This window comes from Peromyscus californicus, unplaced genomic scaffold (genome assembly GCF_007827085.1).
Source record: "Peromyscus californicus insignis strain IS unplaced genomic scaffold, ASM782708v3 Scaffold_19__1_contigs__length_69161282, whole genome shotgun sequence".
In the NCBI taxonomy this organism is placed as follows: domain Eukaryota; kingdom Metazoa; phylum Chordata; class Mammalia; order Rodentia; family Cricetidae; genus Peromyscus; species Peromyscus californicus.
Window position 1 is genome coordinate 60,972,209 of NW_026294491.1, and position 25,694 is coordinate 60,997,902.

The 25,694-nt window shown below is 55.4% G+C and overlaps 2 protein-coding genes across 4 annotated transcripts; both read right to left on the reverse strand.

The window, feature by feature from the left end:
• Window positions 1-1,263: 1,263 nt before the first annotated feature.
• LOC128114968 (vascular endothelial growth factor A-like) lies at window positions 1,264-9,070 on the reverse strand. 3 transcript variants are annotated; one of them, XM_052745439.1, is made up of 5 exons: window positions 8,700-9,064; window positions 8,302-8,331; window positions 6,490-6,561; window positions 5,213-5,344; window positions 1,264-3,079 (listed from the first exon to the last, which is right to left on the reverse strand). In XM_052745439.1, the coding sequence occupies exons 1-5, from the start codon at window positions 8,855-8,857 to the stop codon at window positions 3,058-3,060; spliced, it is 414 nt and encodes a 137-aa protein (XP_052601399.1). In that variant the 5' UTR covers window positions 8,858-9,064; the 3' UTR covers window positions 1,264-3,057. The 3 variants fall into 3 exon arrangements, with proteins under 3 accessions (XP_052601399.1, XP_052601400.1, XP_052601401.1); XM_052745440.1 differs by lacking the exon at window positions 6,490-6,561 and having other exon boundaries at window positions 8,700-9,049; XM_052745441.1 differs by lacking the exons at window positions 5,213-5,344; window positions 6,490-6,561 and having other exon boundaries at window positions 8,700-9,070.
• A 54-nt stretch (window positions 9,071-9,124) lies between these two features.
• LOC128114967 (vascular endothelial growth factor A-like) lies at window positions 9,125-16,350 on the reverse strand. The gene is made up of 3 exons (XM_052745438.1): window positions 15,509-16,350; window positions 12,540-12,588; window positions 9,125-9,765 (listed from the first exon to the last, which is right to left on the reverse strand). Exons 1-3 carry the CDS (start codon window positions 15,572-15,574, stop codon window positions 9,428-9,430), a joined length of 453 nt encoding a protein of 150 aa, XP_052601398.1. The 5' UTR covers window positions 15,575-16,350; the 3' UTR covers window positions 9,125-9,427.
• Between the last annotated feature and the right edge of the window lie 9,344 nt (window positions 16,351-25,694).

Sequence of the window (25,694 nt, forward strand, 5' to 3'; positions counted from 1 at the left end):
TCTTCAGAGTTTTGAGCCAAAAAATGTTATGATCTGGCTCCTCCTTTACCAGGCTCGCTCCGGCTGCTCTGAGAGAACCAGCCCAAGGGAGGCCAGAGAAGAATCTGAGAGGCCGATTTCCAGGTGGATACAAGATCACCTACCTCACTGGGCCTCCCCCAGACATCAACCCACATGGGGTGATTGGGCAAGGACGGGCACTAAGCCGAAGCTTCCAGAAGGCAAGACCTTGGCTCCAGTCCTCCCTGCATAGTGCATGCCCTGGCTGCTTTCCACGCCACCCCATCATACTCAGGCGTCCTCCCCCACTGTTGCCGGGCACCTTGGTAAAAACATCTGGAATCAAGATGCCCATTTGCATCCCCTGCTGCTCTTTCTGATACAAGCACTTGGGTTTTGTGGCAGCCCCCACTCCCTGCTGGAGTACCACCTCCAGACCTTTGCTCAACCCTTCCGCCTAGGGTTCAACACCCACTCAGACCCATCTCCAATATGCCTTTCATCCATCCTTTAAGAGGTGTCCGCAGGCTATGTCATGGGAAAGCACCTGCCCCAGGATCCCCCAACCCCAGCTAGAAGCCCCTGGCAATGTCGATGTGTTTTCTTACTTGTGGGAACACAACTCTTTATCTCCCACCACTCACCCTCCACTGATCTTTTTGCTGGTGTATCTTACACACAAGAGTGCCCTAGGGTGTACCACAGCAGCCAACCCTGTGTGTACCCAGTCCTATTTGCAATTTGAAGGAGTAAGGTGCTAGAAGCAGACTGAGACACAGTGTCACTGTGTCAAAGACCCAAGCAGGGTCCACCTTGCCCGGGACTAGGGCAGGACAAGAAGGCTGGCCTGGGGACAACAGACGGGTAGCAACAGACTATTGGACTCCTACACTTAGTACACACAAGTAAACTGCACCCTGGAGTCACAGCCCCTCCCCCCTCCAAGCTGGACCCACTTCCCTCTCCTGGCCAGCTGCAGCCAACAGCTCTCTCCAGTCTCCAGGGAGCAGCTGGGGACATGGCCTGGTCCTTGTCTGACAAGGAGGCTAGATGAGTTCTGCACAGGGCGAGGATCCTTTGCTAAGAAGCCCATCCACCCATCCTCAATACTCTTTGTATTGAGCCAGGAATGGATGGGTCACCCCATGTACCCTACCCCGGGGACCGTTTCCCAGACCTAAGACAAATGCCATGCTCCCAAAGGAGGAGGGAAGGTGGGACAGAAGGACCCAAGAGAAGGAGAGACCAAGGAGAGCTTTGAGATCAGAATTCAATTCTTTAATACAAAATGCTTTTTTTTTTTAAGATATATCTGTATTTCTTTGTTGCTGTTTAAAAATAAATATGTACTACGGAATATCTCGGAAAACTGCACTAGAGACAAAGACGTGATGTTAATATCTTTTCCCCCACAATTATTACGGATAAACAGTAGCACCAATAAATAAATGATAACAAATATTAAAATTAAAAAAGGAGAGAGATTTAGTATGTAGAATTCTCTATTTTTTCTTGTTTTGTTTTTACATATAAAAAACAGAATAGCAATGTCTATTTTATCAGAATCACATATATACATAAACATATATATATATATATTTATATACAAACACAAGTTACCAAATATATATATAGTATGTAAATGTATATTGAAACCTTATTTCAAAGGAATGTGTGGAGGGGACCAGGGAAGGGCAGAGCTGAGTGTTAGCAAAATTAAATCTCTTCTCAGGACAAGCTAGTGACTGTCACCGATCCGGGAGAGAGAGATTGGAAACACAGATTTCATACACACACACAAAAAGTACAAATAAAGAGAGAGCGAGAGGTACATCTCATAAATAGTTGAAATTAAATATTAACCAAGAATACTGAAAAAAAAACCCTACTCTTTAATTAAATTAACTGTTTTTAATTTCTAATTAAAAAGGACTATTAAATAAGTACCGTATATAAAACACTTTCTCTTTTCTCTGCCTCCGTGAGGGGCTTGCGGGTCCTGCCCCACTGCTCTGTGCCTCGGGAAGGGATGGGGTGGGGGAGGGTTAGCCACTCACACACGGCCAAGTCTCCTGGGGACAGAACTAGTGGTTTCAATGGTCTGAGCACACAAGGTTCCCCTGGGCTGTACCCAGGAAGTGGGGTAGGGAGAGAAAAAGGGGTTCCCAGGAGGAGGAGCCTCGCCAGGCCTCTTCTTCCACCAACATTTTCTCTTAGCCAGGACACCTGTGGGGGGCCTCCTGGGCACCTCGGAGGAGAGAGCTGCAGGCTGGCCAGGCTCCTGATTCTTCCAGGCAGTGCCCAGAGGGCAGCATGTAGCGGGATCCACGAAGCAGGCCACGTCCTGAGGCTCCCAGACTCCTGTTGGGACCAGCGTCTTTGTCTCTTTTTCTGCCATCTTTCTGTCCTCTTGACTCGGGGCCAGGGATGGGTTTGTCGTGTTTCTGGAAGTGAGCCAGTGTGCCCCCGTGCCCTGGCCTCGCACGTTCCCTGGCAGGCAAAAGGACGAAAGACCACACCACAGTCTTTCATCCCACTGTCTCCCCTATCAGGATCCGAGTGGGGACATTCTCGTCCCAACTCAAGTCCACAGCAGTCAGACACATCCAGTGAGGACACCAATAACATTAGCAAAGTTAATTTAAAAAAAGAATATATATATTTTATATATATAAAAACATATATATTTATTTATATATATATAATATATATATATGTGTGTGTATGTGGGTGGGTGTGTCTACAGGAATCCCAGAAATAAACTCCCTAATCTTCCGGGCTTGGTGATTTAGCAGCAAGTAAAAGAAAATGTCGAATCCAGTTCCACAAGGGACCGTGCTTGGTCACCTGCCCGGGAATGCTTCTGCCGGAGTCTTGCCCTCCGGACCCAAAGTGCTCCTCGAAGAGTCTCCTCTTCCTTCATGTCAGGCTTTCTGGATTAAGGACTGTTCTGTCAATGGTGACGATGATGGTGTGGTGGTGACATGGTTAATCGGTCTTTCTGGTGAGAGGTCTGGTTCCCGAAACCCTGAGGGAGGCTCCTTCCTGCAGCCTGGCTCACCGCCGCGGCTTGTCACATCTGTGGGGAGTGGCAAAGACAGGCAGGGGGTTAGGGCCACAGGAGCCTGGCAGTGAGGCGAGCAGCCTCCCCAGGCCTGGGAGACCCTGGGTCCCTGTAGGCTGGCACTACGGGAGCGGGGTTCTCCGAGGCGCAGGCGAGACAGAGTCCCGGTGGGGAGGGAGAGAGAGACCCAGCCCTGCCTGCTAAGGATGGCGAGCTAGGAAGACCGGACAGACATGGAAACACTTGCAAAGCAACACGTGAGCAGTACAAGGCCAGCCCCCATGTGACATTCCACAGCGGATGGGTGACACGATCAGAGGTAGTTAGCTGGGAGAGGGTCTCTGCAGAGGGGTTTTCAGTTCTGGCTCCTAGGGGGCGGGTTTAGAAGAGTAGACAGTGGACAGGAAAAATACCTTGAGCTAGGCCAATGACAGAGGACCGCTCTGGGGATGTGTTCTGCCCAAGGGCAGACAAGTCCTGGAGCTTCAGGAAGGCAGGAAAACATCTAGGCCCCCCACACCTCTCTCGGCCTTAGCTTCCACCTTGAGCTGCCTGGCAGCTGCAGGCCCAGGCATGGGGCCGCCTGTCTTTACCACATGTCTAGCTTAGGCTGGGCTCAGACAACTTAGTGGCTTTGCTCCTCTGACTGAAGCAGAGGGGGTTTCTCCTCATGCTCCTGCCCCTGGCTGGGTGCCCCGAGGACAGCCTGTCAACACGGGTCCCACCTAGTCTTGGAAATGCAGTTCCCAGACACAGGCAGTAGTGGACTGGGTCAGGTCTCCAGAAGTCAGCTCAATTAGCTCCGCAGCTCACTCCAGAAACCTTACAATGCCAAGGTCTTTATCTTCCTTAAAACCCTGTGGGGAGCTGAGCCCTGCTCCCCATCCCTGTTGTTTGGAAAAGTCCCTACCACAATATTGACACACTCAGGGTTCTTACAGTGTTTCACAGGAACAACTCCACACCAGCACCCGAGGCCAGCTCCCTCATGTCTTTTGAACACCCACAAGACACAAGAATGCAGGCAGGGAGGGGGGCACACCCCTAAGAACCCTTGCACTACTTGGGAGCCTGGTCCTCTCTGGGGTCATCCCTTTAAAAGCTCTCTTCCTGGGTGATGCTCATACCCAGGACAGGACATATTGAGATAAACACCTGTCTAGATATCAAGACTATGAGCTGCCAGCCACAGCCCTGTGCTCTTGACCTCCCCACTGAATGTGGTCATATACAACATTCACTCATGAGCTTGACATTTTCCTTGGTTCACAAGGGCAAAGGACAGAAGTACAGACACCTGGGTATCCCAAAGTGTTACGAACCAGGCCCAGGCTTAAGGTGCTCACAGAGTCCTCTCAGGGAAGGGGGCCTGACCCTTTCCTGCAACCACCCTGGAAGCATTTTTGAAATGCGTGGGCTGTTCAGGATTGTCCCTCTTGACCATGACTGATGCAGGACCAAGTTATCTAGCATCCTCAGATGTATGTAGAGAGAATTTCCCATCCTAAACCAACCGCAGAGCCCCACTTTCAGAGAGGCCTGGTCTGAGGTGGACACAGCCTGTCGTCACAAAGTCCTAGTCTGAGGTGACCACGGCCTGTCCTCAAGGTCTCCCACTCCGGGAGAGACAACCTGTCTTCAAGAAGCCATAGTCTGAAGGGGGGCACACACGGCAGGAGCTCAGGCTCCATGCCCAGGAAAAAAACACCGGGTGGTGAGAGGCCCGGCTGCCAGGCTCTCGGGGGCAGAGGTGCAGCCAGGGAATGCTATTAGACATCCCACAGCTGAAAGGACTTTCAGATTTCAGCATGTGCACCGAGGGGAGAATTAACAACATCAGCACCGACAGCCTTCACAAGCAGCAGGACCGCAGGCCACAACACACAGCTTGCGTCCACACCATCACATTACGCCACAGCAGCCTGCCCGCTCAGGCAACCAGGGCCATCGTCTCAGAGCAGGCCTGCCAGGCAAGACTGGAGCCCGAGGCCCCACACAGCCTCAGGAGCAGAGAAGGTAGCAGTCACCACACAGGCAGCTAGAAGCTGAGCAAGCGGCTGGCCCCTCACAAGCGTGCTCTCTCTCTCTCTCTCTCCCATGTCTGTGACGCCCCTCTCTGACTCTCTCGCTTGCCCTCTGGAAACCAACCTGCAAGTACGTTCGTTTAACTCAAGCTGCCTCGCCTTGCAACGCGAGTCTGTGTTTTTGCAGGAACATTTACACGTCTGCGGATCTTGGACAAACAAATGCTTTCTCCGCTCTGAGCAAGGCTCACAGTGACTGCAAAAAGGCAAAAGGAAAGACATCTAAGCTAGAGCATCAGCAGAGAGAGGGAGAAAAAAAAACCCATGCGACACCCCCTAACGTGGCCACCACGGCTTCCCCGCCCAGCTCGCTGGCCCCTAGGCCCTTTCCACATCCGGGAAAGATCGGAGCGCTCTAGCAGAAGACAGGGAGAGTGGCAGAAAGACGCGGCACTGGCAGAGCATCTGCCTACAGAAAGAGGAGGGCACAGGCGGGCAGAGTGCGGGGAGAAGGCTGCCGTAAGGGGCCTATCTCAGGCCCTAACTGCTGCTGTTCCCAGAACATGTCTTGACTCTTTACCTGCTGGGGACAGTGATGAGTGGCCCATGAGACCACCAGAGGCACCTTCTCCCTGGAAAAGGACCTCTGCCCAGACCCTCCACCAAGGGAGAGGGCCAGCAGAAGGCAAGCCAAATCCAGGAGCACTGTCCACCAGCAAGGCCTCCAGAGCCAGCACAGCCTGCAACCCGGAGGAAGTGGCCACCCTCGAAGACCTCAGTGGGTGACCTCGGTGGGACTGGAATAGAGGGCTTTTCCCTCCTGGAGCCTCAATTTCGTGGTGTCAGAGCACTTCCAACAGATGAGAAGAGCGGCCACACAGTGCCTGGCCCACCAGGCTTATCCTCAGACCACCGTCATCCACTTCCCAACCATCATGCCCGTAACTCACTCCACATCTGCCCTCCACACCACCCTAACCCTCCAGACGTGTGCAGGAGCCTAGAGCAGTGGAAACCAGTTGGGTGAGAGGGCCCCAATGCCCAGCACCCATGCCAACAATGGCCCCACCACCAATGCCCAGTGAGTGAGAGAAAGTCGGTGCCCAGCCAAGCCAGAGTCCCCTCCCTGAGTGCTCCAGACCTACTCACCTTCCACCCACCTCATCCCAACCCTGGTCCAGCAATGCCACCACCAAGTCTACCCGCTGGTGTCATTAGTGGAGTGAGTGAGAGAGAGAGAGAGAGAGGGAGAGGGAGAGGGAGGGAGACTGAGGCGAGCGGGAGGCCAGGGCAAGAGCCAGAGGGGAGCTGAGGAGGGGAGGCAGGGTTAGGGGAACGGCAGGCGCTTGTCTGGAGGCCAGGAAGGCTCCAAGGACTTAGACAGCAGCGGCACCAACGTACACGCTCCAGGATTTAAACCGGGATTTCTTGCGCTTTCGTTTTTGACCCTTTCCCTTTCCTCGAACTGATTTTCTGGAAAATATAAAAATAGAAACAGACAGGAAGAGAACGAGGGGGGGGGAGGAGAAGAACAGAGGCACAATGAAGAAGACAGAGGCAAGATCAGGAGGCCCAAGGCCACCCGAGTCACTTCCTGGAGCAGCCTCCAGGAAGGACCACAGGTACGGCGGGCTGGGACAACATACATCCTTCTCCTCGCTCTGCCCACCGTAGGGCTGTGGGCGGGCAGCAGAGACTATGCAAGGCACAGCCTCTAGGTTCACGTGGCCCCTGGCCCCAGGCAGGGCTCAAAGCCACAGGGGCAAGATCTCTGCCCAGCAAGCCGATAAACACAGTTAGACCCTGAAGGTCAGGGGGCTCTGTAAAGGGCTGAGCCAGGCTTTAAGGAGAAAGTCTGATTCAAAACCTTACAGCTGGGGAAACATCTGCCTTTGTCTCTAAGTGTGATAGCAGGGGTCCCTCCGGGGACCCCGCCTCACTGTGTCCTTGGTGCGAGGGGACAGTTACTTAGGAGACGGCACAAAAGCCAGGTAGGGCATGGGGGCACCAGCTGCCCAGCAGTCACCTGGGACAGGAGTTGGGTCTGAGTGTCCTCAGAGCCCAGCACTAATGGAGGGGCCGGGGGGATGAAGGACAGTGCAGCATGCGGGTGTGATTAGGGGCCAGGGCACTTGGCAGACATTCTTCTCTCCAGCTTGTCAGAGCCTGCCACTCTTCCGAGCCCAGGCGAGCCCTACCACTCTCCCTGTGGGCAAAGCAGGCATCTAGTGAACAGCTGAGAAGACAGGCTACTGCCTGCCACCCTCCAGGGAACTAGCACTCTAGGCCTGCCAGGTCCCAGAAAAGACATGGCAGCCTGTCTATCACAGGGAAAGAGACAGGAAGGGACCTGGGGAGTGGGCGAGTCTGTCCTGCTTGGGAGAAAGCCCTAGAAGGATGAAAGGAGAAAGCTCTCCACACAGGGATCCTCGCCTGGAGCACGCCCTCTCTCTCTCACTGATAAACTCCCAGACCATTGCTCTGGCAGACACAGTAGTCCTGGAATCTGGGGACTTAGGGAGAGGCATGAGGACATCAAGTCCCCCAAGTGGTAGGGCAGACAGAAAGGGATATGGGGGAAAGGGGAGGGAATGGGTGCTCTCTCTCTCGCTCCTTCCCTGCAAGTTCATTTCCCCATCAATGTCAGCCCCCCCGACCCATCCTTACACAACAAGCAACCGGAAGCCTCAGAAAATGGCCACCACACCACTTTTCCTACCCTACTGAGAGGGCGGAGTCTGCTACCTGCCCCACTCTTGTGGAAAGCATACACACACTAAGAAATCTCCTGGGACCTTAAGAAACCTGGACAGCCACAGTCACCACCGAAACAAGGCCAAGGCCACGTCCTCTGATACACAGAAACTGTCCTCCGACACCAGCTCCCTCTCCTTCACTCCACTGTGGGTGCAAGTGCCCACACCGCCACACCCACACCGAAACAGTGAGTGCTGGCCAGAAGGGACCTGAGCCCCGGGGGACAGCATCTTCTTCAGGGCAAAGAGCAGACTCCAGCTTGGATGTCTTCATCATCCTAGAGCCGCAGGCCGGAAGCTGGCTCCGTATCACTCTGGTCACCATGTCACCGTCACCATGTCACCAACCCACCCAGCGGCCCGACCCACTGAGGCCATCAGAGCACCCCAGAGAGGAAGCCGAAAGCCCCAAACCAAGACAAGAACGGGACAAAAGTGCTAACATGTGGCCACTTACTTTTCTGGCTTTGTTCTGTCTTTCTTTGGTCTGCAAAGGTAGAGAAAGGAGAAAGAAAACAAAACACAGAGGAATCAAGACGATGATAACAACAGCGGGCGGAATGACAATAAACCGGTAATAACAGGATGTTCATGATTTAGCAAACGCTATCTTCATCTTTACGCATCATAACCAAGTTGGTCCCTGTGACATTGTGGTGAGTACACGGAACTGTCGTGCCCATTTTCTAGATGTGGGGAACACACGTGAGGTAAGCACACTGAGGTCAGATGCCCAAGGTCACAGTTCGTCGGAAGGCCGACGTGGGCTAACAAGTGTAACTGGCTCAGCTCTGGGGCTCAGCTCTGGGGCAGGCCACGGCCGTGTGCTGCCTGAGGGGGAGGCTCTGTCCTCACCTGCATTCACATCTGCTATGCTGTAGGAAGCTCATCTCTCCTATGTGCTGGCTTTGGTGAGGTTTGATCCGCATGATCTGGAGAGGGAGGGAACAGATCACAGAGGTTAGTGACCCAGCCAGCCATACCCATATGGGACACCCCGGGGCTCCTGCCATTCAGCACCCAGGGGTTCTACTGAGCATAGGTGGTGGAGGTAGGGGGGATCAAGGCTCTAACAGAAAAGAGCCTTGGGCCACCCCAACTCCCCCAACCCTGCAGGCCTTAAGGAGTACCTGCTCTTGAGGGCAGACAGAGCTGCGAGGGTTGGCCAGGCTGGGAATTCAGGTCCTGGATTCTCACCATCCCAATCCCTTCCCCTCCTTCATCCCTCCCAAGCTTCACCCTAACCCTTATAAGCTACCTAAGAGCTACCCACCCCATGTCACTCAACTCCCTCCCACTCTCCACCCTGTCTGGGCCCAGATCCACCCATCACTAGGTAGCTAAAAGACTGGCTTTTAACTCTGCAGTTCCATCCAGCTTCCCAATTGGAGCCCTCAAGCAGGGAAAGCTTTGGAGCCGCTCTCCCAGAGAAGGAGAAGGGCACTTGTTGTAGGCATCAGCCCCTGTTGAGCCGAGGGAGCAAGGTCATCAAAGCGGAGGACATGGTCAAACTGTCGAGATCTCGCAGGGGAGTGCGGAAAGGCAGCCATCTTCTTCCCCATTGTAGAAAAGAACCTCCAACCTCACCTCCTCACCCCCAAGCCCAATTCAGCTCCTCCTATCAAGAGTTTCCCAGGCGGAGGCCCAGACAACCTTCTAATGCCCCTCCTTGTGCCACCCTGCCCTCCTGCACCCCGTCCGTCCCCTACGCCACAGGCACCTACCTGCATGGTGATGTTGCTCTCCGAGGTGGGCACACACTCCAGAGCCTCGTCATTACAGCAGCCCCCGCACCTCATTAGGGGCACACAGGACGGCTTGAAGATATACTCTATCTCATCAGGGTACTCCTGGAAGATGTCCACCAGGGTCTCGATCGGACGGCAGTAGCTGCGCTTGTAGACGTCCATGAACTTCACCACTGTGTGGGAGGGATAACACATGAGCCCGCTGGTAACACAAAGATGGTCAGCCTCTCTCCCCACCTAGCTTTGCAAGACCGCTCCTCATGGCTTCCATATCAGGTAAGTTCTAAAAATCTAACTGAAGCACCTCCCTCATTTCTAGGTCCAGGTCCAGGGGAGGTGGCCTGCCATATCTGCCTCCCTTCCTCATTGTAAAACAAAGCAAGTTCCTGGGCCAACTACAATACCAGAGGGCAGTCTGAGTGTGGGTACACCTGCTTCCCACTTCCATCTCACAGCTATGGCCATAACACCCACCAGGCCAACAGCCACTCACCACGTACATGCTGGACCCCACGGGAAGTCCTAAGTCCTACTAAGTACTACCAGGACCTTATTTTATAAATGGGGACCTAGAGGCTCAAACGCCATAATTTGTCCCAAAGGCCACACGGCTGGTGAGAGGCCGTCAGAATGGGCTGTGATAGCAAAGCCTTCCACACCCACAACACGCACAACCACAGAAGCTTGAGGAGTCACCTCATGGTCGCCAGTCCCACCTCCCCAGACTTGAGCTGAAGACAAGTAAGTCGGCAGGTGGCAGCGGGCAGGCACACTATGCAGGTCCTGCCAGCACTCAGAACCCCGCCCAAGAGGGCAAACTGTTTGCATCATGGAAGAAACAAGAGCCACCTCTGTACAAAGCACTTCTAGAAGCTGACTCGGAGGAAGACAGGGGAGAGACAGCTTCCCAGGCAGCCTGAGGTACTTGTCAGCAGGAAGGGAATTCGGGGCCGAGGGGGCAGGTAGAGAAGCACAGGACTTCTTTGGGACACCAAATGGTGGCTCAGCTGGTCCCTCTGGTCACATCCCTAACACTACCCCACAGAAGCCTGCCCCTGAAGTGAGAGAAGAGAGAACACAAGCCCACGCGGGGCCCAGGCTCTGCCAGCAGCTAGTGTGACCTTGGGCCTGTCCCTCCAGTCTCTGGGCCTCCAACTGGCTATCTGGAGAAGCAGGTTGGCCTGACCTCTAACGACACTTAAGTGAGCACGAAGGTGGGGTTCCGTCTCTCTTTGCTAGCCCTGAAAACAACTCTTCTTTTCTCATTCCAGGTGACAAAGTTTGGAACGTCACCAAGGCATTTTAAGTGTTCGCTCCGGAGACTACACTGCCCCCCTTCTTCTCAACCTAGGGCCACAGCCAAACCTCCCTTGGCTCTTCGTGGGTTGTTTTTTTTTTCCAGAAAGGTAAAGAAGATGGGACCCAGGAGTGTGATAGGTTGACTGGGGAGAAACTGGGGCATCGAGGGAAAGGTGGGGTGATGTCCACAGATGTCAAACAGGAAAAGGAATGGGGGTGACCTAACTGCCACTACCTGCCTTGCTCAAGGGCTCTCTTTTCTATCTGGACAAACAAGCACAGAATTCTTGTCTATCCCCCAAAAAGTCCATGAGATCAGATCTGAAAAATTCTTTTCAAGCCAAGTCTGTATAGAAGATGACTAACCCAGAATTTTTTTTCAACTGACTCTTCTTCATCTTGGCTGGGGCAGAGGTGGCCCAGGTCCGTTAGTGACCCCACACAGGAGCAGGTAGCAGAAAGGTATGACCCAAGCAATGACTGGGGATGGGAGCTGCAGGTAAAAGGGATTCTAAAGGGCCACAGGAGGTGGTGGACATGCCTTGGCCAGGACCCATGGGAGCCTGGCCCCTGCCCCCAAGGAAAGCTGTCCTGCTACTCGGGACGTGTGCACACATACACTCCAGCATCAGGCTTTCGTGGTTTTCCTTATTTATGGCAGACAACCTTTTCTCCATCAAACAAAGACCATTTGTCTTGCCTCTCCCAGACCACAGAGCCCACTAGGAAGCAGAAAGGGGTGGGTAGCACTTTGGAAGTGGGGGCCTGTCAGTGGCTAGGGCCAGGGAGTGGCAGAAAGCCAGGCCCTGGGCCAGAGAAAGAGCTCCTGGGGGAGGAGGCAAAACCGGCTGGACATCACCAGCCTTCCTTGGCTGGCTCCAGCAGCCACACTGGATTTGGGTCAGGGAAATTAGCCTAGAGGAAGACCCCAGGGCCTTCCCTACACAGAGGAAGGACACTGGGGGAGTGGCATCCGGCTGGAGCAGAGGCCACACTCAGTGCTGGGGAGAGCCAGGGCGTCCCCCAGAGAAATGGGAGGATCCCGGTACTCCAAACCACACTGGAACAAAAGGCAGGCGGACTCGGGGTTGGGCAGGGGGGCGGGGCGCCTGAGAGCTACAGCCGGCCCTCTGCTGGTCCTGCGGGGAAGTTCACAGCACCCAGTCTATGGAAGCTGCCATCCTCAGAGAAATGCAAACCCAGGGCTGGGCAGTAATTCGGATGTCCTCCTATCCTGCCTCCAGCTCACACAGGAAGAGTCACAGCCCCCACGGGTGGGCCATGGCTGAGTAGGAAGTGGCACTAGACGTTTATCCTCCCCTGGGAGTAGGGGATACAAGGGATACCTCCCTGAACATCTGGAAACCCTGAACATTACTACCTTCCTCATCTGTGGCTCACGGCAGCCTTTCCAGATAAATTTTTACTGGAAAGGGCATTAGAAAAAGCAACAAGTCCTGTTTCTAGCAGAAAGCCGAAGAGAAGACGCCTTAAGAAACGCAAGAGTTAAACCCACAGTATCCGTGAAATCTTGATCCTCATATTCCTGCGCCCCGCCCCACCCCCAAGTCTGAAAAGGAAGAGTGGGACTTATCCACGCACCCTCGAGACAAGGGGAGGGGTCCAATCCGAGAGCATGGGGACTCACCTTCGTGGGCTTTCTGCTCTCCTTCTGTCGTGGGTGCAGCCTGGGACCACTACAGACAAAACAAAGAGTAAAAAGCATTGGCAGGGGCAGGGACAGGGACAGAGGCAGCCACAGGCGTGCAAAGGCCAAGCCCCTGAATCCCTTGACCCCCTCTCGCCTCTCTCTCAGCCCCCAGCCTCCAGCTTCTCCATGGCTTCTGAACCAAACAGGTTAGAGTCAGGGGCCCCACAGGTCCAGAGCATACCCACTACCCCTGCACTGCCTCAAGTCTGAACCCCTGAAGTTAAAGTCTAACCAGGTGCTGGGGAGCTCACAATTCAGGAGGGAAATACCAGAACCCTGCGTTGTCCAGGCCCCTAGCACCTCTCCGTTCTTGCCTCCTCTGTCTTCCCACTGCCCCTGATTCCCTGGTCCAAAGCCACGGGTAAGCAGAAGGTCAAACAGGAGGACAAGTTTGGACTGGGGCAGGAAGGAAGGACTAGGGACGAGCAAAACAACATGGTGACCTTCTCCTGCTGACACGACAAATACCAGGGTGAGCTGGTGCTGAAGAGGGAGGGGGTGCAGGGGACCGAAGGGCACCCACTACCCTCCCCCTCCAAAACCTCCCCAGGCCTCAGCAACAGCCCGCCAACGCCGCATGCCCACAGGTGGCTCAGGGGCTGAAAAGCCGGGAGGAAGGCCCTAAGGAAGGGAGTCCCGTTGTCCTCCCGCCCCTCTGCCCGGAGCCTGAATGCAGTTCCAAAGCCTGGCCAGCCCCGCCACATCCCCAAGCCTCTCGCCTAGGCAGAGGACTTTGCTCAAATGGAGCCATGAAAGCTTTCTTCTCCTCAGAACTGCCCAGTTCCAAGGGGTCTCTTGCTCCACCCTGGGCCTGAGCCCCCATCCTTCTGATCCCCACCAACTCCTTCCTCCCCTCCCCAGAAGCTGTGGAGGTCAACAAAAAGGCCATGTGGACCTTGCAACAGGGAGCAAGGGAAGGCTCCTACGCCTTCCTGAGGGTCTCCTGGTCCTACCAACTCCCCAGCCACATGTCCCACACCAACCTGGACCTCCAACTGCCCTGAGAAGGATTCCCATCCTTGGCCTGTCTCTCTCCTCCACCAATAGTCCCCAAATAGCAGTCTCTCCAGGGCCCTCAGCCTCGCCACCAGGGCCAAGGTCAGAGGTGGCCCTTCTCAAGAGCTAGCCTCCCATTGCAGCTACCTCAGGCAGGCCCTGGATTCTGCTCCTCAGGCCCTCAATTACCAAGCTCAACACCCTCGTGACATTCTCCCTCAGTCCTCTATCTCAGCCCCAATGGAGAAAGGAAAAGAAACTTTGAACCCCCTCCCAGATGGGGAGGTTCTAGGCAGGGACTGGCCAGGTGCCCTTCTCTGGGGGCCTCTGAAGGTCATACTGTGGCCAGGCACTCCTGCCCCTCCTCCCCACATGGAGGCCCAGAGCCAAGGCCTTTGTGCCAGGGTCTGAGGAACTCTGGATGGTGGCAGGGACCCCTGCCTGTCTCCTTCCTTCTGCCCCCTCTCCAAGTAGGTTCTCTAGCTGAGTATTAGTGGGAAAGAGCATGAAAGGACCCCTTAATAAGCAAACTGGGTGGGCAAGTTCAGAGTTAAACCACCTGCTCTGTGAGCAGCGGGTTTTGCCAGGACAAAGTGTGTGTGGGGGACACTGACAGGCAATCCTGCCAAAGGTGTGGGAAAGGCTAGTTCCAGGCTGCCCCTGTCACAGCAAATATCAAGACATTTTTCCAAAAAGGGGAAAGCGGGGTGATGTCAGTCTACCCTTCACTGACCCCCATAAACGCTGGAGCACAGCTCACTAGAGCGGCTGGCGAGAGGAGGGAAATACACCAACCTCCACCGACTCAAAACTTAGGTTAGCGTTTCCACAAAGAGCCCGAGGGTGGGCCTCAGCACCCCCACGTCTGACAGTCACCATCCCTTGCCTGGACCCTGGGGTCAGAAACGGTTCTACGAGCCTTCTCCAAGAGAAGGAAAATATAAAAAGGGTGGGAAGGGCTTCTCTACACACCAGGCAGGAAACGGGGAAAACGGGAAGGGGCGTCGGGAAATTCTTCCTAGCACAAGGCACGGGTAGAAGTTGGGGTCGGAGGAAAAGGGTATGGGAGTTTCTCCGGGTCACGGAGCTGGGGATACCTCTAGAGGTCACCTTCCTTGCGGAGGGCCGGTGGGGGGGAGGGGCGCCGCTGGTCGCCCGGGTCCCCCGGCTCCCGCAGCCGCGGCTCCGGGAACACGAGGCCGGCCAGGCCCGGGCTGATGTAATCGGCTCTGCGCCGCGCGCGCCCGGCCGGGCGGGGGAGGGCGGGCACCGCGCGGGACGCGAGCGGGGACGGGAGGGGGTGGCGCAGCGCAGGTGGCCCAGCAAGCTGGAGGGGTGGGATAGGGTCCCCGCAGCAATCCATCCGAAAACTTTTCCCAAACTCACTGCAAGGGCCCAAGAGACCCGAGCGGAGTGACAGCAAAGCCCCCTCGGTCGCTCGCTCCCTGCCCCCTCCACGATCTCTGCCCTCCCCCGGTCCAAGGTCCGAGCACCCCCAGGCATGCCCGCTGGGCTCCGGACTCCCGCCCCCGTTGCCCGGACTTCCAGTTCTCCGGGGACCCGCGACCCGGAGCAAACTTCTGCCGCCAGCCACAGAGCAAGCCCAGCCCCCTCGGCCTCCTCCTCTGGCTCCCGCCCTCGGCTGCTCGGCCCAGATCGTACGTGCGGTGACTCTGGTGGGTGGGCAGGGCCCGCGTGGGCGGCGAGACTATCCTGGCGCCCTCCCACCTAGCGCGCACCCCCTCCCCCTCCACGTACGACGACAGAGGGGGACGCCTCGCGCCGGGTGCCCAAGGACCGGCGTGGGGCACGAAGCCCCCACGCGCGCGCTCGCACGCACGCACGTCCCCAAGCGGGAGAGGCGCTCGCCACGGCCCGGCGACACCAGGCGGGCACGACCGCTTGCTTACCTTGGCATGGTGGAGGTACAGCAGTAAAGCCAGGGTCCAGTGCACCCAAGAGAGCAGAAAGTTCATGGTTTCGGAGGCCCGTCCGGGGCCGGCGCGGCTCGCGCTCCCTCTCCGGCTCGGACTGCGAGGCAGCCCGCTCTCTTGCGCGCCTTGGCGGGCTCCTCTCCCTCCTGGAACCGAGGCCCGGGCCGGGGCCTGGGGCGCGCGCGCGGCTGGAGCACTGTCTGCGCACACGGCCGCCTCACCCGTCCATGAGCCCGGCTCCCGCGAGCCGAGCGCCCACTGCGGCCCCCTCTCCTCTTCCTTATCTTCCTCCTCTCTCTTCTCGGGCCCCGGCTTCTCCAGGCCCGAGCTAGCACTTCCCCCAGCTCCGATCGGTTTGCCTCCTCCGGCGCAGACCACGGCTGCTCCCGAGCGAGAAGAGCCCAGAAGTTGGACGAAAAGTTTCAGTGCAATCCCGCGAGCCCCGACCCCCTCCACCCCGCCTCCGGGCGCAGGCTTCGGCTCCTGCTCGCGGCTCGCCGCCGCGTCCACCGTCGGCAGCCCGCCGGCGAGGAGGTGGGCGCTGGGGCTGGGGGCGGTGTCTGTCTGTCTATCCGTCAGCGCGACTGGTCCGATGCAAGATCCCAAGGGGGAGGGCTCACGCCGCGCTCTGACGGTCACCCCCAAAAGCAGGTCAGTCACTTTGCCCCTGTCCTTCTCTCCGCTCGCTCGCCAGCGCGCTCTCTCTGACCGGTCTCTGGCTTCCTCGACTTCCCTCTGGAGCTCTTTTCTCTGCTGATTTCCAAAATCCGAAGTGATTTGAGGGAGTGAAGGAGCAACCTCCCCAAACCGTTGGCACGATTAAGACGGGAATAAGAAGCAAAAATAAATTAAAGCGCAAAACAATACAGTTTTTAAAACGTTTAAGAAAAAAAAAAAGAGGTTTGAATATCAAATCCCAGCGCGGAGACTCCCTGGCTGGTGAGTCCGCTGAATAGTCTCTGCCTTGTCGCTGCGTCTCGCGACAGAGCTCCGCTGCCGCCGCTCAGCTCGCCCCCAGCGCCACGGCCTCGCTGCAGCTCGGCTGCCCCAAGCCTCTGCGCTTCTCACCGCTAACAGCGGTGGAAAAAAAAGGGGGTCTGGCCCCGCCCCCAAATGCCACGCCCCAGGCCCGCCCCGGGGGCGAGGCCAGGCTGGGCAGGCACCGCCTTCTAGGAGCCCCTAGGCCACCACTGAGAAGTGGAGAGCTAATACCCCCACCAGGGTTCACAGCCTGAAAATTATCCGTGCACCCCTTCAGACTGGGTCCAGGGGCACATTGGACACACTGGGTGTTGGGAATCAGGGGAGACACGGGAATGAGGTTATGTGCGGACAGGGTCTGAGAGCAATACCCTTTCCTGGGATTATTGGAGAAGGTGGGGGGAGGGCGGAGAGCTGGCAGGGACCCGTGGGGAGAGGGACACAGATTTGTTGGAATCCTGGAGTGACCCCTGGTCTTCTCCCCCACCTCACATATAACACACACACACACACACACACACACACACACACACACGAACGCATGCACATTGACACACGCGTCCTCCCTCACGCAGACTGGCTCGCCCAAGTTCACGATCTCCCGGTGGTGGCCGAGCGCCCCCTAGTGACTACATTCTGCACTCCTCAACTCCGGCTCAAACCGCGCAGGTCTTGGGAAGAGGGTGAGAGTTGCCTCCTGAACCTAGCATTCTTTCTGCTTGTTTGTTTTGAGTTGTTGTTGCTGCTTCTGCTGTTGATGTTTTCCAGACAGGGTTTCTCTGTGAAGCCCTGACTGTCCTGGAACTCGCTCTGTAGACCAGGCTGGCCTTAAACTCACAGACATCCTCCTGCCTCTGCCTCTGGAATGCTGGGATGAGTGTAGGCAGGCCTGCATACTTTGACCTCCCAAACAGTTGCATTTTTCTGACACCCCCTAACAGTTGCGTGTTAGACCTCCGAGGCAGAAATCTTGGTTTATTGGGGGGAGGGGGAGGGGCAGGATGCTTATCCGAGCCTTTGTCTGGTCTGCAGACATCAGGAGCTAGGGCCCAGGGGTGAATGGGGATCTTCTGGGAGGCTTCCAGGGAAGCTTCGCTGGAGAGAATTTGGCACGGACTTTGCAACCCTGAGAACGGGAAGCTGAGCGGTTCTGGGGTTAGTCAGTGGCCGGGAGGAAGAGGACCTGTGGAAGACCACGTATGCACTGTGGAGTCTGGCAGAGTCCAAAGGGAGAGGCAGCTGGGCAGACAGAGGCCCTTGTTCCTCCTGATCACCACCCCCTAGATGTTGCCCGGGAACTGAGGCCAGGGGGTTGATGGGGGCGGAAGGAGGCCAGGCCTGCGTGGTGATTCAAACCTACCCCAGCATTCAGGAACGTAGGTAGGCCAGCTGCCCAGAGCGGCCACGAGCCCAGGGAGGGATGAGGGTGAAGGCAAAGCTCTATCAGTCCTAGCTCAGGTTCACAGTTCATCTTAGGAACAGAATTTGGGGATATACTCAGTACCCCCCTTCTCCCTAGGGCCCTTGGCCTACCTCTCTGCTTACAGACTCACCCTTGTCTTGGCTCTGTACCCTTTCCACAAAGTCCCCCTCTCCAACTCCTTGTGTCTTCCTCGAGAGCTCCCCAAAGCCCCCACCCTTGGATATAGGAACCAGCCTGGAAAAATTCCTGGTTGGGCTTTGGCCCAGCTGTTCCCAGGCTCCCCTGGGAACAAGAGGGGGCTCTGATACCTGTGGGAAGAGAGGGACCAACCAGTCCCAACCCTCACCCAGATCTGCTGGGCCTCTGAGAATGGGAGCCCAGCAATCTCCCTGTTGGCCCGAAAAGGTTCCACCACCATCTTCAACCCTCTGCACACAGTACTGGGGCTTGGTGGGATCCCAAGTTACCTCCTGGGTACCCCGATTTCCAATGGAGCAATGTTACGGGGCTCCTATAGGGAGAGAAGCTGGCTCCTGCTCACCCCGTCCCATCATGTCCCTCATCTCTGTCCTGGGTGCACCTCCTGGATGGCCCTCTCTCAGCAGGGACTTTACTGTTAGTCAATGTTTGCTGACCCAGAGCCCTCCCAGGGGTTTCCTCATCTGGTCCATGACCATGCTGCTGAGGCACAGGGAAAGGAAAGACATCAAATGTCTCACTTGTCTGCCTCTAACATCCCAAGAACGCCTTGTCAGGGAGCCCCTCATCATGGTATAACAGAGGCTCTGGACACCGAGGACTCCCAATAGCCTGATCTTCCATTCCACTCATCACCACCTTCTACAGCACTGGTTCTCAACCCGTGGGTCATGATCCCTTTGGGTTACATATCAGATATCCTTCACATCAGATATTTACATTACAATTCATAACTAGCAAAATTGCAGTTATGAAGTAGCAATGAAATAATTTTATGGTCGGGGATCACCACACCATGAGGAACTGTATTAAAGGGTCGCAGCCTTAGGAAGGGTGAGAACCACAGTTCTACTGTCTTGGGAATGGCCATGGCTTACAGAACAAGGACTCATTAAAAGATCGGGAGGTCTAGAGGAAGATGAAGAGGCTTTGGGGAAAGGTAACCATCTGTCTCTACACAACTCTAGCCCCCTTCTATCCCGAGCCAGGTGTATATAACCACCATATAAGGCTCCCCGAGGGTCTTATGCTCAGGAGCCAGGGCAGTGATGGTAAGGATTGCCCTTTCCAAAGCACTAAGCCACGCTAAGACTGCAACTTGGCCTGAAGGGTTTTAAGTAACCCGTATCAGGGTAGGGATGGGCTGCTCACCTCCACCCTGCATTTTAGAGACACAACTTGAAGCTGAGTCAGAGGAAGGGTCACTTCTGGATTCCATATGAGCTGCACATTATCACCAACTTTCACAGTGATGCACTCTGTACACTGATATGGACCTAGAAAATGTCATGTCCATACTGTCACCAGATGAGAACTGGATGTCTAGAAAGCAGGGGGGAAGAAACAGGTCATGTGCTGTGTCCCACCGCTCCTGCTCATCCCAGAACACACTTCCCGCCATTCATCTTCCCTCCCCAGGTCACACTGCAGGATGAGGGACATCAGAGTGTAACAGGCCTGACAGAAATGAAGGTATTCTAAAGGGATACTTGTGTGTCCCAACCTATTAGACTATTTAACAATGGACCCCCAAAAGTGGGGATTTTCCCCACCAATCTCATGATGGCCAATGCAAATCAAACCAACCAGGATGAATCTTTTCCTGGCATCAGGGAACCAGAGCGAACAATCCACTAGGTGACTAGTCAGTGACATCTTCAGAGAATATCGTTCAGAGACAGAGAGGAAATTGTCAGAACAGAAATGAAGTCAGGCTGGGCATGGGAATACTTGCCTGTATCCAAACACTTGGGAGGATCAGAAATTAAGGACAGCCGAGGCTTCATGAAGAGACCCCGTCTCAGACCAATGGGATGGGGTTGCTCATGTCCGTCCTTCCAAAAGTAACTAAAGGCCAGAAGGTTATGAAAAATGGATCTTAGCATGGCCGCTGGCACCAACTGCATCAGTTCCTACTTACATTCTGTTTATTATGTTTATTTCATGAGGTGGGTACATTTCACCTTATGGTTGAAATGTTAAAACAAAAGGGGGGATTTTAACTAGCCTAACAGAAGATCAGTCTGGCTATCGGACTGTTGAAACAATGGGCCTTAATGAAATGGGAATTTCCCCACATCTCATGCTAGGAGAAGCAAAGCGCTCCAGTGAGAGGGGAGCCTGTCTCCAGGAATGAGACTTCACACGTTTCTAACAACTTGTCAGGCTAACCCCAAGAATGCTCACTGGTGGGCGGGACCACACCTTGGCCAGGACTGCTTGGATGTGCACATCTTTGGTCCTCGAAACTTTAATCACACTTCAGGACCTCAAGACAGACTCGTGGGGGAGTCACTGGATCTTTGCCCCTCTTCCCAGTGTGGCCATAGTGGCTAAGTCCTTTATCTGCTTCTGCGTCTAATCCGACTCTTTAATTGGTTATTGAGAATGGGTTGTCAGCTCTGACTTGGAGCACAGGTTGTGACACACACACACACACACACACACACACCCAAATTTGAAAAGATGAGCAGAGTCCTCAGAGGACCACCCCCATATGCTCTGAGAAGATACAAAGACACAAATTGGGGGTACAGTGGAGCCAAGAGGAGCCCAGACAGAATTATGGGAGGTCCCAGCTGAGGGAAGGATGGCATGACCAGCCACATTATAGCTCTGCACTTGGCACATAAGGCCACAGAAGAGAGACGAGGTAGGGGTGGAGAAGCCTGGGACTGACAGCCAGCAGCCTGCAGTGACCTCAAAGGAAGCAATGATGGGGCCAGTGGCACAATGGTTGTACTTTGCCCTGACCTGTCACCTTCAACATTCAGGGAAGTTTGGGGTTGTGCGGGTGTGGGCAGGTGATCTGGAAGCCTGTGGGTAAGTGGATGCAGCCACTCCTGGGGAGGGGAGCTGGCCGGCCAGACTGCAGTCTGCGTATTTTCTAGAAGAATTTTCACTGTGATAGAAAAAATTCCTTCTTTCCGTCTTTCCTCTTCCCCTCGGGTGCCAGCAGGACCCAGATCTACAGGCATAGGATGCTTAACTCTGGAGAGAAGTGAGGCGCTTCACCTAGTCCCCGCCTCTTGCCTTAAGATCAGTCTCTCCTGCCCCTCCCCCTCCTCCCCTCCTCTCCTCCCTCCCCTCCCCTTCCCCTCTCCTCCCTCTCCTCTTCTCCCCTTCCCTCCCCTCCCCTCCGCTCTCCTCTCCTTCCCTCCTGTCTCCTCTCCTCTCATTTCTCCTCTTTCTCCAAGTCTTTTCACCAAAGCGACAGAGGCAAAGAGAAGTTGACAAAGAAGAGCTCCTGCCCAGGGCCAGTATCAAAGTCTGCTGTGTGCCTGCAAGTTTGGACTGGGGGCGTGAGAGGTAATTAATGGTGACTAGTTGGTAAAAGGGCTGGAGAAACAACGGCCAGAGAGGTTAACCCCTCACCGGGAGGACCGAGTCCAGAAAGGGGGTGGAAAGGGAAATCAGGCCGCAGAAGAGGCAGGGATCAGTCCCTCTCGCAGGAAGCATGCCTCCCCATCCCACGCCCCCCTCCTGGGCCAAGTCTCTAGCTCTTTCAGGAATCCCACTTAGCCCCTAGTATGAGCAGCTGTCTTTGATGTACTACCCCCCAGTACCCTGGGCACGCCCACAGCCTGATATCCCATCCTTTGCCTCTCTCCCAAACTCTACCCCCCTCTTGTTTATGGTGGCCCCTGTTCATCCCCCTCACCCCCACCCCGTCCTGGGTGTCCTCTAATGGGAAGAAGGTAGTCTCGGGGTCCTCCCTGCACCTAAGCCCTGCCTAGGGACTGGATTCAGTTCTAATTGTGACTGCTTTCCAATGTCCCCTGTACACCCTGCTCTGTGCCAATGCTGCGGGAGAGACAGGGAGCCCTAAGTCACGTAATGGAAAGCGAGGCACTTTGAAGTCCAGCGTACCCGGGTGGCACGCTGCTGCCGCTCACTGTGTGGCCATGTGCAGGTCACTCCACCTCTCTGCAACAAACTCCCTTTGTCTGCAAACTAGGAGTGGAAGTACCTGCCTTGCAGAGTTGCTGTGCACAGACCAAAGGTGGGCAGAGGTCTCTCAGTGCTACCAAGCAAGCAGCCATGCTGGCTGGCGGGCCGTGCTTCCCGCATGGGGTGGCGCAGGCAGGCCGCCACGAGGACTTGTTGCGTTCACCCAACAAGCTCTGGTTTGGACGGGACCCTGGTCTTGCACAGTATGGAAGAGGCTTCTTGTCTGGGGAGGACCGAAAGACTAAACTGGTGAAGGCAGGGAATTGTTCGGAGCAGGTGAAGCCTTCCTGGAGGAGGTGACACTTTGAGTTGGGTTTTGAGGGAAGAGCAAGCGTTTCAGGAGTTTAACCATCTGAATTAACTGGGGATAAAGAAGAGGCAAGGGGGTTCTAGAAATTTCTGTCAGGATGCCTTCCAGGTCCTCCTCTGGGACTGAGTATAAAGACTGGGAGGGTAGGCCTAGCTGAGGATTGCCTTAGGGAACATCCCAGACAGAGAGAGCCCAGGGACAATGCTACTCCCTCAGGGGTGAGCCACACTGCCTTCCCTGCCCCCTGCCCCACCTCTGGAGGGTAAGGCATGGGGGGCACAACAATAAATAAATAAACAAACAGAGAATTTAAAAAACAGGCAGACAGCAGAGGCAGGTTCAGTCATATATTGAGTGCTGGGGTTATTGTTTGCCCCGGGGGCACCAATCGGGGACAAGCCCAGGGCCACTTGGGGTGACACTTTCTCTGGTTCACCCCCCCTGTCTCCAGGAGAGCTGAGAAACTGCATGCTGTGTGACCTTGGTCCTGTTTGCTGGTCCTCAGCTTCTAGGCAGGATTCCCTAGCTCTGAGTCACGGGGAAACTGTGACAGCTGAGACTGTTGTTTGATACCAAATGTCACATCTTCTAGTGGCCTGTGTCCTTATTGCTCTTGAAGAGGCAACTAGCTCAAAGAAATCTAGCACGAATGTAATGGTAACACATGCCCCCCCCCCGACTCCGCCGCACTGAGCAATGGAGGAGATACACACCCCCAGCACTGAGCAATGGAGGAGATACACCCGCCCCCCAGCACTGAGCAACGGAGGAGACAACCCCCCCCCCAGTGCTGAGCAATGGAGGAGACACACACCCCTGGGCCCCCAGAAGGCAGGGAACTCCATCTTCTGTCACCTGCTTGGTCCCTTGGGTTTATTTCTGTTTTATTTCTATCTTTTGATCTCACTATGTAGCCCAGGCTGGCTTGGAATTCATAATCCTCCTGCCTCCGTTTTTCAAGTACTGGGATTACAGGAATTAGCCATGCACACAGCCAACTGGCCCTTGTCTTTTCTGAAGACACTGGTTGGTGACCCCTCACTGTGAGAAGCACTCACTACTTGCCCACTCCATAGCAAGTGAGAGCAGGTCTTGCCTCACTACTTCCAAGCTGCGAGCCTCAGTTTTCTTACCTGTGACACGGAAGTGGCGGTGCCCGCCTGCCAGGCTTGTAGAGAGAGGTGGGGAGTTGATGGATATACGCTGAACTTCCCCCTAGAGTGGAGCTCATGCACTTCTCACTTCCCCTCTCCGGCTCCTCTGCTGACCCCTCTCATTGCACAACCCATTGTGATCTGGCCAGAGTCAGACGGGGCTAGGGGGATAGATTTACTCCATGCCCGGGTGAGAGGAGCGGACGGATCACATAATGGACCCTGGCGATGATAACGCCGGGGGATGTGTTAACCTAGTTTCTGCTCTAGCCTGTCCATGAAGCAGCCATGTCACCGATGGTCACTGTGTTGGCAGCAACGTGGGTTCCTTCAGGGAAGTTAGGAAAAAGTCAGGGTCCAATGCCCTCTCCCAGCAAGGATGTAGGTGAGAGCCTGGCCCAACAAGACGCTTCACAAAGATAAAGCCGGTTAATGACTGCTCCCCAGAGGGGGTTATCCCACTATCCTTCCAGCTTTCCCACACCCAGAAGTGCAGGGAGGGCTGGGTGTGGGGGAACAGGGAGACCTCCCTTAGCTTCCAGAACCTTCCTGGCCTTGTCCCTACTAGATAAAGGGTAATGCGATTACTCATGGGATATCTGAGCCAGAAAAACGTCAGACTTGCTCTGAGAGCCTTGGGGTCCTCGGAGGCAGTGGCAGGGGTGAGCGTGGGCAGGCACAGCACCCCCAGTTTTATCTCTTTTCCTTTATTGACGTTTCATTTGGAATGTCACACGAAGAAACTGCTCATTACTAAAGAAGTTTGAAAACCCCGACTGTGGCCAAGTGAGGCCCAAAGCTTACTGAAGCCAAACAGAAGGCAGACCTAAGCTCCAGGCTTTCTTTCTACCTCTCCAAAAGCCGCCAGGTCACAGGGGCCCAGCAATGAGCCAGGTGCCTTTGGGATGCTGAGGTTTCTGAACCCAAGAGCTGATTGGCTGGCTGGGGAGTTAGTGTGCATTGGGACCATTGAGCAGCTAGGCTACTCAATCCCTCCCGAAGGCACTCCTCACCCCAAGCAGTCCTCTGTTGAGGCCACAGCTGGTATGACCTACGCCCAGCTCTGCGTAGGTGCCCCCTAGTCAGTCAGCCTGTCTACATCTCCCTCCACACCAGTCCATTCACTAGGACCCATGTCCTTCCAGAACACAGCTAGATGCATCAGGAGAGGCAAGGGAGGGCACACTTCGTCCCCGGGAGGGAGGGGCACCTTCTCTGCCTTCTGAGAAAGAGGGCTAAAACCTTTAGCTCCTGCTGTGTCTAGGGCACGTTACACAGAGATCTGGAGCATCTGCTGTGCTAAGCATAACCCTTTGGTTTCTGGATTGCAGGAGAGCCCCCAGGGCTCCTGGAAAGGAACAGAGTAGTCAGGAAGGCATGGGGAGAGGGGTGGGGTACTCAAAGGCAGCTTTTTGCCAATCAGGTAGCTGTGATGGAGCACATCAGCTGGATGCCCACCCTGCCTTGGACCACTCTCTGCTCAGAGGTAGAATGCACAGTACTCTGCCCATGGCCTGTCTGAGGCCCCTCTTGGCTCAGGTCTTCTCAGCTCTTGGAAGGACCAGGCTAGGGGTCCCACTTAACTTCCAGATGCAACAACATGGAAAACAGCAGGGACCATCCAAACCCAGTGCCTCCCTGGAGGTGTGTGCACACACAACCACTTTGCATATGCCCCTGGGGCAAGACATCCATCTTTGCTCTCCAGCACCCTCTAGAGGCTGGGAGATGTGAACTGACAGGTTCCGGGTCAGGTTGAAAGCATGGCCAACTGGGTAAGGATTGAAATTCCAGCCCACGTGGCAGGCCTGTGGACGGCTGTGGTAACCAGGACATTCTCCTTTCTCTCCCTCCTCTCTCTTTCCTCGAACGTCTCCCTCCCTCTGTCTGGCCTGATTGCTTGTCCCAGGAGGACTGGCTAACTGCCCTTTTGAGATCGTCACAAGCCTCAGTTTCTAAGAGGCTCCTGAGAGGTGACGTCTCCCTGCTTCTCATTTCTTACTGGGGTACACACTGGGAAGTGGGGGACAAGCCAGAGGAGATGGTCTTCAAATCCCTCATCCCCATGATCCCTTGGGACCTGAGGGGATTTGTGGAAAGCTTCTGGGGGTACAGGCCACATTCCTGCTCAGCTGGGGGACCAGC